This window comes from Sclerotinia sclerotiorum, genomic scaffold, assembly GCF_000146945.2.
Source record: "Sclerotinia sclerotiorum 1980 UF-70 scaffold_20 genomic scaffold, whole genome shotgun sequence".
In the NCBI taxonomy this organism is placed as follows: Eukaryota; Fungi; Ascomycota; class Leotiomycetes; order Helotiales; family Sclerotiniaceae; genus Sclerotinia; species Sclerotinia sclerotiorum.
Window position 1 is genome coordinate 71,488 of NW_001820816.1, and position 14,868 is coordinate 86,355.

At 41.5% G+C, this 14,868-nt stretch overlaps 7 protein-coding genes across 7 annotated transcripts; 5 read left to right on the top strand and 2 right to left on the bottom strand.

Moving 5' to 3' along the window:
* Nucleotides 1–2,746: 2,746 nt before the first annotated feature.
* SS1G_11740 (predicted protein) lies at nt 2,747–3,210 on the top strand (the record flags this gene model as incomplete). Its single annotated transcript, XM_001586661.1, has 2 exons — nt 2,747–2,781; nt 2,895–3,210. 2 exons carry the CDS (start codon nt 2,747–2,749, stop codon nt 3,208–3,210), a joined length of 351 nt encoding a protein of 116 aa, XP_001586711.1.
* A 752-nt stretch (nt 3,211–3,962) lies between these two features.
* Nucleotides 3,963–8,972, bottom strand: SS1G_11741 (hypothetical protein; the record flags this gene model as incomplete). Its single annotated transcript, XM_001586662.1, has 6 exons — nt 3,963–6,502; nt 6,560–7,489; nt 7,746–7,782; nt 7,836–8,408; nt 8,466–8,864; nt 8,970–8,972. The coding sequence occupies 6 exons, from the start codon at nt 8,970–8,972 to the stop codon at nt 3,963–3,965; spliced, it is 4,482 nt and encodes a 1,493-aa protein (XP_001586712.1).
* Nucleotides 8,973–9,756: 784 nt separating this feature from the next.
* Nucleotides 9,757–9,867, top strand: SS1G_11742 (predicted protein; the record flags this gene model as incomplete). Its single annotated transcript, XM_001586663.1, has 1 exon — nt 9,757–9,867. One exon carries the CDS (start codon nt 9,757–9,759, stop codon nt 9,865–9,867), a length of 111 nt encoding a protein of 36 aa, XP_001586713.1.
* A 541-nt stretch (nt 9,868–10,408) lies between these two features.
* On the top strand, nt 10,409–10,504 carry SS1G_11743 (predicted protein; the record flags this gene model as incomplete). Its single annotated transcript, XM_001586664.1, has 1 exon — nt 10,409–10,504. The coding sequence occupies one exon, from the start codon at nt 10,409–10,411 to the stop codon at nt 10,502–10,504; it is 96 nt and encodes a 31-aa protein (XP_001586714.1).
* A 557-nt stretch (nt 10,505–11,061) lies between these two features.
* On the bottom strand, nt 11,062–11,589 carry SS1G_11744 (hypothetical protein; the record flags this gene model as incomplete). Its single annotated transcript, XM_001586665.1, has 1 exon — nt 11,062–11,589. One exon carries the CDS (start codon nt 11,587–11,589, stop codon nt 11,062–11,064), a length of 528 nt encoding a protein of 175 aa, XP_001586715.1.
* Nucleotides 11,590–12,969: 1,380 nt separating this feature from the next.
* SS1G_11745 (predicted protein) lies at nt 12,970–13,077 on the top strand (the record flags this gene model as incomplete). The annotated part of the gene is made up of 1 exon (XM_001586666.1): nt 12,970–13,077. The coding sequence occupies one exon, from the start codon at nt 12,970–12,972 to the stop codon at nt 13,075–13,077; it is 108 nt and encodes a 35-aa protein (XP_001586716.1).
* Nucleotides 13,078–13,401: 324 nt separating this feature from the next.
* On the top strand, nt 13,402–14,430 carry SS1G_11746 (predicted protein; the record flags this gene model as incomplete). Its single annotated transcript, XM_001586667.1, has 3 exons — nt 13,402–13,812; nt 13,865–14,344; nt 14,392–14,430. The coding sequence occupies 3 exons, from the start codon at nt 13,402–13,404 to the stop codon at nt 14,428–14,430; spliced, it is 930 nt and encodes a 309-aa protein (XP_001586717.1).
* Nucleotides 14,431–14,868: the final 438 nt, after the last annotated feature.

Below are 14,868 nucleotides of genomic sequence, written 5' to 3' on the forward strand. Positions count from 1 at the left end.
GTCGGAGTGAAGAGTGCCTAGGATCCTTAATGTGAAACGGAATCATTTACTGGAGCTAGTTAGTATCCAGAATAGTCTTAATCAAGATTCATACTTTAAGGTCTACTTATTGGCAATGCTTGTCTATTCCTTGGCTTAAAGGTAAGTAAATTTAGTTGGTGTGTAGTGTGGGCATCCTCGGGGCCTAAAAGATGTGACATGAAAGCTTCGCGCCACATGTAATATCTTACTAAATATGTTGAAGATGATCTTCTGGTGCTAGTTGATGGAATCAAGAGATTGTTGATGATAACTCAAGCTTGGTAAGGTATAAAATATGGTTATAGGATAGCATAGGGGAAATATGGACGCATAGAAGCCGCTTGATGTTGAAAGTGTTTTGATTTTTCGAACAGATCCTCGTACCAAGGAAATAAAGTTCTTCATGTAGAAAATATATATTCTATATTTACATACCTCAGTACATTTTTCCTGCTTGTTTCTTCTGAAGTCTCGCCACTTAAACTAAACTTGCTCTGGATATAGAATTACACATACCAAGAGGTCCTAACATGTGGAAAGATCCTCATCCTGGCCTCTGCGACACCTCATTGCCACTTCCCAGTGGGCATAAAATATTCGATACTCTTCTTTCTACTTGAATGTCAAATGATACTTACACAAGGTTCATGATTCTACATATTCTCAATAGCCTAACCCTAACCCAACATAGCTCTCCCACTTAATTTAATGACCATACGTTCCCTAGGACATAGAACCATGGCATCAAAGTTTTCATTTTAGCCATCTATAGAATTACGAAATAAATAAGAATGCTAGTAGCGATAGTGTCAAAATGTCAATTAAAGTATCGCTTGGTCTTGGCTTATTGTCTAAAAACCATCTAGCGAGACTAGGCGATGTACTACTGAATTAGTTCTTCAACTAAGGTTAATTACCGAAGCCCACCAGTGGACCACAAATTTATCTACCGTATTCGCGATAAATTTCAAACATCTACATCAGGATGTATTTGATGAAAATGATATTCATCTACCTAGTTTCCACTACATTTGGCGAAATAAAAACACATCTGATCCAGTTTGAGGATCCGAGAATACTGTGAGAACTCCCTCTCCAATTTTTAATTCTGCCACCAAATTCCGTATATTTATACTTAAATATATCTCAAAATCCACCACAATCTTTTGCTATCTCTAGCAACATGACGTCTGATCCAGAAATAGCCAGTTTATCCCCGAAATTCATTAAATAGATCCTCAATACCTACATTATATGGGACTGCGATAGTAATTACACCTCCTCACTATCGCCAAAACTACCCGCATCTAATTTCTATCATCATCACGTAGAGAAAATTTTCATTTTCGCAATAATTTCTATACTTTAACTTATCGCGATAAATCGTGGATAGTTTGTCACTGGTGACCAAAAATCCTCATTGCGTAGTGATGAAGTGGTTAATGAGCTCAAGTTGTCTGCGCTAGTAGAAAAGAAGAAAGAGAAGAGAACATGGCCTTTCTACAAATGGATTAAACGACGAATAAAGAAATGAGAAGAATCGAAAAGAGAAAAAGGATGCTCTAACTACTAACATAGATGAGGTCCAGGATCTAAAATTGAAGATCACAGGTCATAAGATGCAGAGTGTAAATTTTGAACTTCTGCGAAGTGCAATGCGAAAAAGAGCTAGGTCTAGTGGTCTAATCTTTTAAGTGTTCGTTTTGATATAGAGGGAAAGAGGTTTTGCCGACTTCATCACCATGAAAGATGAGTCTGAATTTTACCCCGAAATGTTAGGATGGATGGGAAGGTGTTCGAGACAGGAAGCTTTTATTGAGCTAGTAAAGGGGTAGTTTATTGATAAAGTTGATGGAAAATACCTAGTTATTATATTTAATTTCCCATAATGTGAACAAAGGAAATATATTAAATATCTTGATATTAATCTAATCCTTACGAATATGCCATAACATCAAAGATACAGTCACATAAGATTACATTAGCTCAGCCCAGTCACACAAAATACTCATTCAATATCCTCATGAATCTCTCGGCACACACTATCTAATTTCATGATGTCAATCTGAGGATAAATAATTTCAATTTTTGGGCTGAACTTTGATTTATCTCAAAAGATCAAGCGCATTCATTGTTGAAGTAATACCCACTATCATTATATTCTCATCTCCAGACAGACTTATCACTCTGACTAGCACAAATTAACATAATCTTCTGACGAATATGATTCCGAATATGATTCATCTACCTAAGATAATATCTACCTAACCCGTATTAAGCACAAGTAAATACTAGTTAGCGTAAAGTCTTAGTTGTAGCAAATCCGACTTTTATCTCTCTCAATTTTCCCAAGTCATTAAATATAGATAAATATTGAGGATACACACACAAACGATCATTCTTATCGTCATAATGTAAACCCATCTTCACAACCACAACCAAAATTACAAGTACACACCCATTGATTACCTTCCAATTCTTCTTCGAATCTCTTATCCTATCCCATACCATCCCATTCTATCCCAACCAACCCCTTCCCCCCGAAAAAGATATCCATCCTCAAACACCCCCCTCAAACACATTCCTCCATCTCTCTCCACCATATCACCCGCAACCTAGCATCATCACTCACACTCATATTCACACCCATCCCATCACATCCCCATCAATCTTCATCTTAATAATGGGATATTCATTTATATCAAATAAATATACATATAACCATATGTATCTATACCTACCTACCTACCTAGCACCTAAGTACCTATATAAGTATTTAATATTCCCGTAGCATCCCCATAGTATTCCTCTAGTATCTATTTCTCTCTTCTCAGAAATAACAAATTATCGAGAGCTTTATCTTTCCCGTTTAGCGAGTTCATAATTAATCAATTTTATAAATTTACATCTACATCCCCATCCCCATCACCAAAAAGAAATAAGAATCTCAAATCTCACAAACGCAATAACCATAATAATAATAATAATAATAATAATAATAATAAGAAGAAGAAGAAGAAGAAGAAGAAGAAGAAGAAGAAGAAGAAGAAGAAGAAGAAGAAGAAGAAGAAGAAGAAGAAGAAGAAGAAGAAGAAGAAGAAGAAGAAGAAGAAGAAGAAGAAGAAGAAGAAGAAGAATAATAATAATAATAATAATAATAATAATAACAACAACAAAATAACAAAATAAACTTTTTACATTTCTATTTCTCTCTTTCCACAAACCAAGGAATATAAAATTCCGGGTACTATCCCATTTCTATAAATACACTTCCTATACACTATACACTATACACTATACACTAATTATACAATAAAATAAAATATATCCTACCCCGCCCGCAATCCAATTCATCTTCTGATGTAATAATTCATCAATACCGTTCTTTCGACTCTTTCAGTCCTTTCAGTCCTTGCTGATAATATCTGATTTCTGAACTTGAGGCTACCTGCCACCTGCCACCTGACATCTCTCTTCCTTCCTTTCTCTATGGATATATATATAGATATATAGATGTATATATATATCTATCACGCCAAAAACTCCTACCAACCATGTAATATAACAATAAAGGTAGGTATATAACTCCATCCCATCCCATCATAGAACCACCACACCACACCACACAACTACCGACTCCTACTCCTCCTCAAACCAACCCCATACCAACCCCTCCCATCCGCATCCGCATCCCTATCCACCTCTCCCCTCACCAACCCCAACCCCTGCCTCCTGGACCTCGACACCCCCCCCAACAATCTCCTCCATCCCCCCAAATTCCCCTCCACTTTCCCGTATGAATCCCCAACCCCGTCTCCCCAAACTCAATCAAATTGCTCCTTCAACACCTTATCTCTTATCACTACCCACGCTGATACAACGATCCACATCTCCAAATTCTACTACTCTCCCCCCTGCAACTACTAATCCCTCCACTACCATTACTTCCCACCTCTTTTCATTTCTGGGGCTTCTAGATCTGCATTTCGATTATTATTGTGAAATCCGCCTTCTCCACTTCCTAGATCTGGACTCGGATAGATAAAACTTAGATCTCGTGTCATTCCTCTTCTATCCTCAGCTTGACCTTGATATACCATTTGAACTTCCCCATTTGTCATTCTCGGGCTAAAATTCTCAGCTAAAGGATTAAAGGTCCTAGGTACCCTCGCTTGCGAAGAAATATATTGTGCCTGTGCTTGTGCCTGTACCTGTGCCTGTCTCTGAATTTCCATCTCTCTCTCATCACCCTCAAATAGAACCCTATTAGGATCATCCCTAACCACCGCCCTCGCAAAAGCCAATCTCGGACTCTTCCTCACCATACCTCTCTCTCGATCCTGCGGACTAAGATTTAGATGATACCCCGAAGGAGAATAAAGCTGATAACTTCTCTGCGGAGACATTGGCAATGTATTTCCTATTCTTGAGGAAAAAGGTAGTTGAGGAATAGGTTCTGTGTCTGCAAGTGAAGTTCGTCGAGGAAGAGATGCTGAGGTAGATGTTGAGCGGGGACGAGCTGAAGCGGGATGAAGAGATCTTGTTGAGTGGGTTGATTGGCCTGATGGGTCTCGGGAGAGGGGTTGAGATGTGTATAGTGATTCTTGGGGTGTGGTACGTGGGGTTGTTGAGCCGATGGTGTCAGAGTGAGAGAATTCGGGGTGTCCTGGGTAATAAGTTGAGGAGTTAGGACGATATTGAGAAGGGAGAAGATTAGGTGAGGAAATTGATTGGAAGTGAGTGGGAAGATTGAGCTGATTAGGGTTTTGGAGGTTGGCTTGATGAGAAGTCGGGATATGTAGCGAGCCATTCAAAGAGCTTGGATAAGATTGTGAGTCCCAGCTTTGATAATCATGAGGAAGATCTCGTTTTAGTGGTGGTGACAATGATGCGTAAGGTACAGTAGATCTTGTAATCGGGACCGGACCTGTCATGATCGGATAAATATTGTTGAAAGGATCCGGTATTGGTTGAAGGTTATTATGATTGCCATTGACATTCGGCATATTATACAAATCATTATCAGAAGCAGGATAAGGTTGCTGATAGTATAAATCCGGTGTACGAGGATATGGTGGCATGGGAGTATAAGGCGTGCGTGGCTGTGGCGATGGAACTTCCACTTCATGCGGAATACGTTTTAGAGCAGCAGTGGCTGTTGCTGGCTCAGGAAATCCAAGGTTTGAAGTTGTATCACTAAAATTTTCCTCCGTACCATGTCGAGAGGCTGTATCTCTCGTTGAACCAGCAACAGCCGAAGCGTAAGTCGGAGTGGCTGTGATGAGATTGGACTCTGTTAATTTATCACCAGATGTTCCTCGATCCTGAATTGGACCACCTCCTCGAGTTGGTGGTGGACTGTTTTTGCTAATATGTGCAAGTGCTACTCTGGCATTGGATTGACCAGATAATCTACTACGAGATTGTGGTCGATTATCAGGTTGTTGTAATTCACCATGTGCAGTAACACTGCTCACACGTGGATCTGTATAACTTGGAGTTAAAGAACGGAAAGAACTAGCACGGCTTCGAAATTTTCTTGATTCCTGAGCTCTAATAGTTCGATGAAGATCAAGTTTTGGTTGTGTGACCCTTGGACGTCGAGGCTTGACCAATTCCCATGGACCTCCAGGAGTTTCAGGTGAATTAGCTTGAGAAATCGTAGGCTTTAATGGTTGAAGTGTCATATTAGAACCTTCCCGATCACTATCATATCCAGTATCTTCCTTGGGAAGCTGAGGAGGAAATCGCATATGCTTTATGTTCTCAACTTGTCGGAGGAAATCCGGATTATGAACCAGACGCTGAGGAGATTCAGTATGGGGCCCAAGAGCCCAAGGAGTACCTTCAATGAACTTATCCGCGGGTGTTTCTGGATCTGCGCCAGTATCAGAAGAGCTGCTAGTACGATCAAAGATCGAAGTTTGAGATGCTTCAGGTCGGCCACCAGCAATAAAGTGTGAAGACTCCGGAGTTCGTCGTTGGATTTCGCTTCGAATAGTACTCAAAACATCTTCCAGAATGATATGTGTAGCTTCAGGATCCAGCATTTCTTTCTTGTGTCGTTTGATGTATTCCTTCTTGTGTCTTTCGAGATGTTGCTGAAGCTTGATGCCGTGAATCTCATAAAGTCTATAATCTTCAACAAGTCCTGTGTGTGTTTTCTGTGTAATTCGATCATTGGCTTGTTCAAATGAATGACAAAAAACTCCAATAGCTCGGTCAAGCCACATGGGTAATTTTCCTTTCGCATGTAAGGTATCCACAAAAAATCCTTGAACGACACTATGCAACGTGATAACATCGATATCATCCGGTAACAAATCTCTACTCCCCTTTGATGTTTGGGATGAACTAAGAGGCTCTTCGCGTTCGGTTCGGTCTATCAAAGCGAACTTGTTCAATACTTTGAATGTATTGTTCAGAGATCTTCCTGTAATAGGCTCGCTGGCCCTAATTGGAACATCGAGTGCATCTAAACCTATTAATCATGTTAGTACGTACATACTTGAGGGACAGATGACGATTTGATATTTACCTAATGCAATCATCTCAACCGGAACATGTTGACTGAAAAAGCACAAAATATGTATCAAGTTGAGAGTCTCATAAGCCCCAAGCTTCTCCAATTGCTCAACCACAGAGGTAAAAGCTTGGAGCTCTCTTAATCCTTTTGGCCCCGATGCATAAGACCTAGCATATCTGGCAAGTGGCTCATCCGTAGCTTTCAATCGTTGAGCAACAACATGAATGACCACAGGTAAGAATTGCATTGCCTGGACCAATTCCATCGAATGTTTGAGATCATCTTGAAGGAATGGTTCCTTCTTGTCGAGTTCACGTAACAAAAGATGTTGTGCTTCTCTCGCAGACAGTGGTGATAACTTCAAAATCTGTGGGTTCATGAAATGGTGATCACCAATGACTGACTTCTCTGTTGAAGTATAGATGATACTAGTGTCGGTGCTGTCAGGAATGAATCTTCGCAGGGTGTCGTCAAAGTGAATACCGTCGAGTATCAATAACCAATGATGTCTATGATTCAGCCACTTTTTGACTAATTTAATAAATTGATCGGGATTGTCGAGAACCTTTGGATCTTCATTAACCATGGAAGGTTTTAACGCTGCTTTCTTCGCGATTTGCCAAAAGCCAGCAGTGATTTCCTGTTCGGTTTTTGCTCGAATCCAGAATACTCCACCAGGGAATTCGTGCTTGTGTTCAAACACGTATTGTCGAGCCAAATGAGTCTTACCACAGCCAGGCATACTTTGAATCAAAACTGCAGATGAACCTTGAGATCGTCTAGTTTCATCAAAAAGCATCTTATGCATCTCAATCAACTTTTGCTCTCGACCCACAAAGATTGAATTGGGACGAAAGCCAGGTGGCTTGATGAAATATTCTGCACTATCGTCTGTAACATCGGGCTCAAAGGTTACAACGGTTTGAACTGAATTCGATAAATCTACGGAACCAAACAAATCAGCTTCCTCCAACAATTTGTAAAGCAAACGCAAAGCTCCAAATGACCAAGGAAAAAAAAAAATCAACCCCAACACCCGAGGTCCAGATAACAAAGAAATTTGGAGATCAATTTTAACGATACACCATCTCAGTATCTCCCTCAACTTCCGAAACCTCATAATCAAACATAGGCCTTGCGTGAGTCGGCTCCATCAGACTAGGCTGATGATGAGCCGACGAAGCACCTTGGTACGTACCCTTGGGTTGTTGTGGAATTTCCGGTGCTGAATTGGGCTACGACTAGGTTAGTAAAAAAGTTCCGGCGCGAAGGATCAGAGAGAGCGTACATCTTCGAATTGACCTCTGAGTTCTCTGATTTGCGCTTCTCTTTCCTCAATTCGCTTCTTCTTTTCCTCCCTCCAACGAGCGCGAACTACTGGAGAAGCCTCCAAGGCCCATGTCTTGAGTTTCGTGGAAACATTCATGTAGCCTGGTGCTCTTTTGCTTTCATATTTGCATATGCCGCTATGTGTAGCCTCGATACCAAAGTAAGAGACATCTGGAAGTAGAGGGCTGGCAGAAGTTTGATCAACGACGAAAGCTTTTGTTCCTTTGAAGTCCGTCTTTAAACTCTCATGAGCCATGCAAATCTTGAAGCGTTGATAAATGTCGAGAAAGTGGAGGTTGATATTCGCAAGTGTCTCATTGTTTGTCGTTAAAGTTTGGATGAGGATTGATTCCGAGTCCAAAGCCTTCTTTGGCATCAAAGCTGATACCATTCCCTGAAATATCAAACCCCATTTTGCCGGATCAGCACCCGTATGTGGAGTACCCAGAAATATGATTCCAAAAGTTGAGACGGCGATGGAACGAATTTCGTTATTGCTCTTGCCTTGATAGTCGTGGGAAATTTCTAATGCCTATGAGAGGTCCATTAGCTTTGGTGGTATATTGCGGGGTATAGTGGTGTTACTTACTCGTTTTACCAAGATACCACCCAAACTATGTGCGACCCAAATAATTGGGTTTTCATCGGCCTCTTCACTTTTTCTCTCTAGGGCCAAGCTCGAAACCAAACTCTGTGCGTGTTCATGAATTCGGTCATGAGAAGCCGATTTCTCTCCAAAAGCTACAACATCCGCATTGTATCCATATACGAGTATTCGGACCTTGGCAGATTTGGTCGGATCTTTTGAACTGAAGGTAACTGGCAGGAGAGCAGTGGGCCAGAATATGCCATTCTTCGCAGTCCACGTATGTTGGGGGTGACCGTTCAAACCATGAACCAGTACAATATCTGCTTCAGCTTCAGGATGGGCATAGACTTCTGTGACTTCGTAGCGATTGATTTCATTGGGGTTTATAGCGGATCCATCCTGTTCAATGATGAAATGAAATTAGCCGATAAGCTCTCGGATCTCTGCTGGTCCCTTGCAGACGGAGAGAATGTTTAAATCTGGGGAAAGGACAAGTGCACTTACCATGTCGAGAACTTCGTGGGTCCGCGATGAAGCTCGAGTTCAATCGTTGCGTATATAAGCATGAAAGAGAGGAAGACTTATATAGACGAATGAAAGATGGATTTACACAAGTTGGCAACGTAAAGTGTCATGAACTTTGCGCGAAAGTAAGCTTGCAGGCGCAAAGTATGGAAAACGTCTGCCTGACTGAATTGACGTACTCAGGGCATATAAGTTTTCGGTGTATATTAATGTACTCGTGAAGGTTGTGGCACGCGCCAAGGGAGTTAGTCACACGGGGGGATGAAAGTGTATGAGACGCCACAAGAACAGTTTATTGAGTTTAAGACATGGACGGACAGATTTGCAGGATGCGATATCGTAATAGATATATGCCTTTTGTCGTTTTTGGCCGTTTGAATGAGGGGACGTGTTTGGAAATGGTGAGTTGAGATGTGAAAACATTTCGAAAAGAATCCAGGTCAGCTGGCGACATGGGATACATAAGGGACTAAGTAATAACTAGGTAAAGTAGGGTAGGCCGATAGAATAGGCAACTAGGTATTCTTTAAGGATGGGATGTGAAGAGCTGGTAATCCATACGTAGGGTAGTTTGTAGGCTTTGAGTTTATCAATAGGGCCATGGCTATGCTATCAAATCGAAGCTTTTGGGTGTGAAGACAAGAAGGCTTAGCACATTTTAGGGTCCTCACCTCCGCATAGCACTAAACCTCAACAGTATATGTCACCCAATAATATATCCTGACTATCCCCAAAGTCTAAGCGTCTCACAACTCTAACTCTAAAAATGGCGAACTTGTGTGCAGGATTGACGCTTGTAGGAGCTATTAGGGTGGGTACTGTGAATCCTGGTCATACGGATGGCGCCGTACATACTTGCATCAGGGGGAACTTATAATTTCTGAATTTCCTCAACACAGTCACCTCACCTCACCATATCAATTCATAAACATAAACATAAACATAAACATAAACCGTATTAAGTATCTTTTATATGATTCACACAACTCTATATAAATATCTCGTACTCACGCTTACCGACGGAAGAACTTCGACGCAATAACCACTGTTATATTTATGGATTCTGGATTCCCGTGTTCCAAGTGGATAACTACTAAACTAAATAGAGGGCGCCTTAGTGGTCGACTAAACTGTCTGTCACATGAATTATCCGAATTATCCGTCATCGTAGCGCCGTAAGACCAGGAAAAGAGGCCATCAAATATTGGGTATATTCGGATATCGGGATTTGTAGCGATATTGGGAATGCATTAATACCGTCATAGAGAGTCAAGTCACCACTTTTGTTGGAACATTACTTGGATATCTGCTATATCTGCTATATCTGCTATATCTGTTATAAATGTGTTTCACACCGAGTCAATTATATGTAGTAAGCTGAGTAAGCTTGAGCAGGGTTCTTCTGGAAGTTCTAAAATATGGCGAAAAATATACGAAATCCACCACACGATTTGGAGCCCCGAAGCCATCAAGACGCATGCGAGGAGTATCAAATAATCATCCCCGAAGAATAGAGATAGGGTCAATGCATGAGAAAGAACTGAACCACGGAAGTTTACTTGCGTCATGAAGGAGGCGGATAGAATTACTCCTATAGGCCCTAGAGCGTGTGACCCGCGTCGAGTCATAGAGATTTGCTATCCCACTCTGCCCTATGCTATGCGTCAAAAGTGTACAAAGTACAGAGTATGAGGCTCAAACTTTCGGTAAGTCTGTGTTAGCACCGGCATTTCTTGATTGATTGCCCTAAACATCGAAGCTTCTGAACTCTATTTTGGATTCTCGGCGAAATACCCCGCTGAGCTTGACTTTGAATAATTCGTACTGGCGGCAAATAAGTGAGACAGTGAGACTAATTTGTGTTGGGAGAGATTTGAGTCCTTAACGCGTGCATTTCCTTTTTTCTATGGCGATCTTCAGGATCCACTTTCATCTGAAATGCCTGTGATGGCTTGCAGCTGACTTATGCTTCTCTGACGTCGTACAATTCGTATACCATAGCAAAAGTTTGAATGAGCTTCCGAAAGTATGCTATCATAATGATCAACACCTTCCTACTATACTTTGCGAACTAAGTTCTCGGTGCCAACATTAGCACATATTCTCTTGTACTGTGACCAAACTGTATCATGTCCTTATCCATTAACTCAATATATCGACTCTTGTCCACCGGATCTTTGTTCATCATGGTGCCATTTGCGGAATCCAAGTCGATCAAGTAGGGCTTCACTTTTCGAATTTTATCTCCAAATTCGTTCATCTTTTCCGTCGCTTTGAATTGTATGACAGCGTGCTGTTTGCTGATACTTGGATGCTCCGCGGCTAGATCCACCACTGCAAGCTCACGACCGATAAGCCAGCAACTTCTTGTGCTCAAATCAATCGTTTCAATAATGTCGGCACCTTTGAACACAAAAAGCTTCCAATCATCTCTAGCGGGTGGTTTGCATGCTTCGGGCGGTTCGTGATACTTTAGCACTATAGCGTTTCCATCTGCTTGTGTAATTGTATTTGAGGCTGCTGCCAAGACCCCCGTTTGTCCCAAATTGGGTCTCTCTTTCTCTTTTACCGGTTCGTCCCCGGCAGGTACAAGAGCCATTGATGAAGGATCTCTTTTCGATTGAAATGATGCAGCCTGAGATGGCAGCGGACCATTTTGCTTTCGACTCACGGCGGATTTTGTCGCTGCTTCGTCCGAATTGGCATTATCGTCATCCTTGATCTGTCTTCGATCTCGCGACCTATCTCTTCTCCTGCGATGTGAATCTCGATCATTCCTCCGTCGACGAGAATCTGAATCAATTGGACTGCGCGATCTTCTGCGATGGCTTCCTTTATCTTCGTATCTATCTCTTGTATCTCTTGTACCTCTAGGACGATCATCACGCCGGTCGGAACGAATTGATCCACGGTCAGCCTCTCGCTCTCTCCTGCGCCTCCTCCGCCTTCTCTCTTCTTCCGAATCTATTGAAGGTGACCTAGAATATTTCCGGGAAGAATAATCCTTCTGCTGATTAGAAGTCTCGGGCTGATCCATATTGTGTAATGAAGTGAGTAATTTAATCGTAAAAGAGGTGAGGTAGGTAGACTTAAGAAATGGATGTAATTTGACACAAATATAGTTATAGAAGCATCATCTACTCGTACTCCGAAGACTTCAGTTCGGTCACCGTAATCTTTTTTTTTTAGATGAACAGCTGGAGCTGAAGTTCAATCAGTCATCTTACCTAATTCAAACTAGCTTCATTCTTTGCTCATATTATGTAATCATTAAGACTCTTGAGATGATTCTCCTTTATATTTCCCCATATCCCACAATCCCATTTTATATCGCTCACATCATGCTGTGCTGTGATGTGATGTGATGCGATGTGATTGTTTTTGCTGTACTGTGTTTCTTTGCTGCCATTCTTCAACAATACGAATGATGTACAATTCAAGGAAATCAAATGCATCCTATGTATCAATAGGATCATGTGGACACCATCATTCAACTCCCTTACTTTCATGGTCATCCTGATCTATTTTCAACCCAAGATACATTCATCTTTGTTCCCATTTGTCTTTACTTTCTATATTTTCTACTGCTGATTCTTCAGACATATACAAGGCATGTAAGTCTTACTTTTCATGTAGTTTGGGGTACATTGCAGCACCTGAAACTCATCTCGAAATCGACTATCTGGTTTCATATCTCTCCGTATCTCAAATCCCTTACTGAACCTCTTCAATCATTGCTTTCTTTTCCCAATCATGTTCTTGTCTTTACTCTAGTAGTACTTTATCTTGCTTTACTTCCGAGTCTTCTCCCTTCGCCGTAAACGTGTCTTTCGTGGTTGGGTGGTTGTAGCGATATGAAGATAAGCGACCGCCCCCAGGCGGTTACGAGGGTTTTATGTGTTTTATGATTAGTCTGCATAATTCAAATGGACGCTACTTCATTCGTTTGAGGTTACTGCATTCAATCGAATGGTTCAGAATGATTCTTATCATCGAGACACCATGGGCCGCAGCAACATTGCCGCATACTCGCACGCTTGGATTGACTGATCAAGGCTTCAAACTCGAGTCAGATTATACCATGTGAGATGGGGTCCATTCCTTCGTTATTCTCATATTTATTCGATTATGTCCCAGCCTCATCCCTTAGATCTAAGCCTGCCTTAATTTCAATCCAATTCTTCCTAGGCCGCTTTTCAATTCTGGGGGATCACTGTCGTTCCAATACAACATCGCATGGCAACAAAGTCCTCAACAAATAACCCGCGTACATTACATAGGGATCTTGGGATTAGTTATTTGTACAGGAAACTCCACTGCTAAGCTCGTTTTGACTTTTGTTATCGAGGTTTACCACTTTTTCTGGGGCCAGCATTCCCCTTGGTTGAATCACCTGAGCAATTGTGTAGTCATGCCTCATGTTGTCTCTCAAATGCAGCCAAAAGAAAGGCCCGAACAAAGTTACAACTACAAACAAAAATTAATAAAGCCGGCCATTTCTCAAGACAACCTTCGCTCACCTCGTGGCCAACGTCATCAGAATGCAAATAGCGTGGCTCCCACGTTGAGTCTACTAGTTCCTCCACAAAGTACTTGGAAGTATACATCGGGTCGACAACAACTAAAGCATTTTTCGCCCGACAGATTAACACCTGTGTCCGCAGTCGATTCAGTTTTCGAATTACCTTGGGCAGCCACAAGTCGTTCCCAAAATTCAGCCATATCATCATTTATTGCCGAATTAGAAGATACTTCTCCCGGGGCCGTTCAACCCCAGAATCCTAGTATGGATTCAAAATATCCAATCAGTCCTACACTTTCTGTAAGACCCTCCTACAAAATATCGCATTACCAATACTCACTTATAACCCCAGTTACATGCAATCACTGCCATTGATGCCATCAATGACTTTGAGGTCGAGAATAAGCGACTTCTCGAGCGTGCTATTGCCGCGGAAAAAGCTGCCAAGAGGTTAGAGGAGCAAAACATGGATCTCCGACGACAAGTCAACTATTGTATGGGACAACATAGACCAAGAACTGCACCATCACAGATAACTTTTCAAAATCCTCGCAAACGCGGTACTGAGTACAGTACCAAAACACCTCTCTCCGCCTTCAACACGATGATGGATCATGTGGAGACTGACTATTTGCAAACTCCCATAAACACACCCACCCCGTTTCCTCGGCGCAATTCCTCTCTCCCAACACAATCGCCAGTTTCGCAACAAAGTAAAATTACACCAAACAGACTTGGTCCTAATGGATTCATTCCATCACGGAGACCTCCCCCAATTCCAGAGGGTACAAAAGTTTCTTTGTATAGAATTCAATCCCGTCATCCAGATATGGTGAGAAAGAACGATATAAATAACTTACGAACAACAAGTTCTAATAGTCGGATAACCAGAATTTCTTTGGCGGATTCAAAGCTTAGAGAAAAGCCGCTACCACCATTAGGTCCAATGGCACCATCAGCAATTCCGGGTGTGGTTGAAATCGGTAGCACACACGAAGATTTTATTCCTAGGCCACAACTGCGAACCAAGAAAAGTTTCGCGAAATTCTTTAGGAAAGGGAGGAAAGAATAGGCGCACTAAATCACAATATTTGCGTATTCCAAAAATATGAATAGAATATATATCGAATATAGGGATGTCATGTCATTCATCCCCGGCGTTGTACTTAATTTATGTATATCTGATGAATAACGAAATAGTACATACGGTGTAATTGGTCGTTTCACTCAGAGCGATGCCTCTGATCGATGAAGTTGCAGGATTAATAGTAAGGCAACAATACATATTTTTTTTTGCCGATATCCATACTACCTGTATATGATCCATTTATGTCCTCCCGTTTCTCATCATTCCCT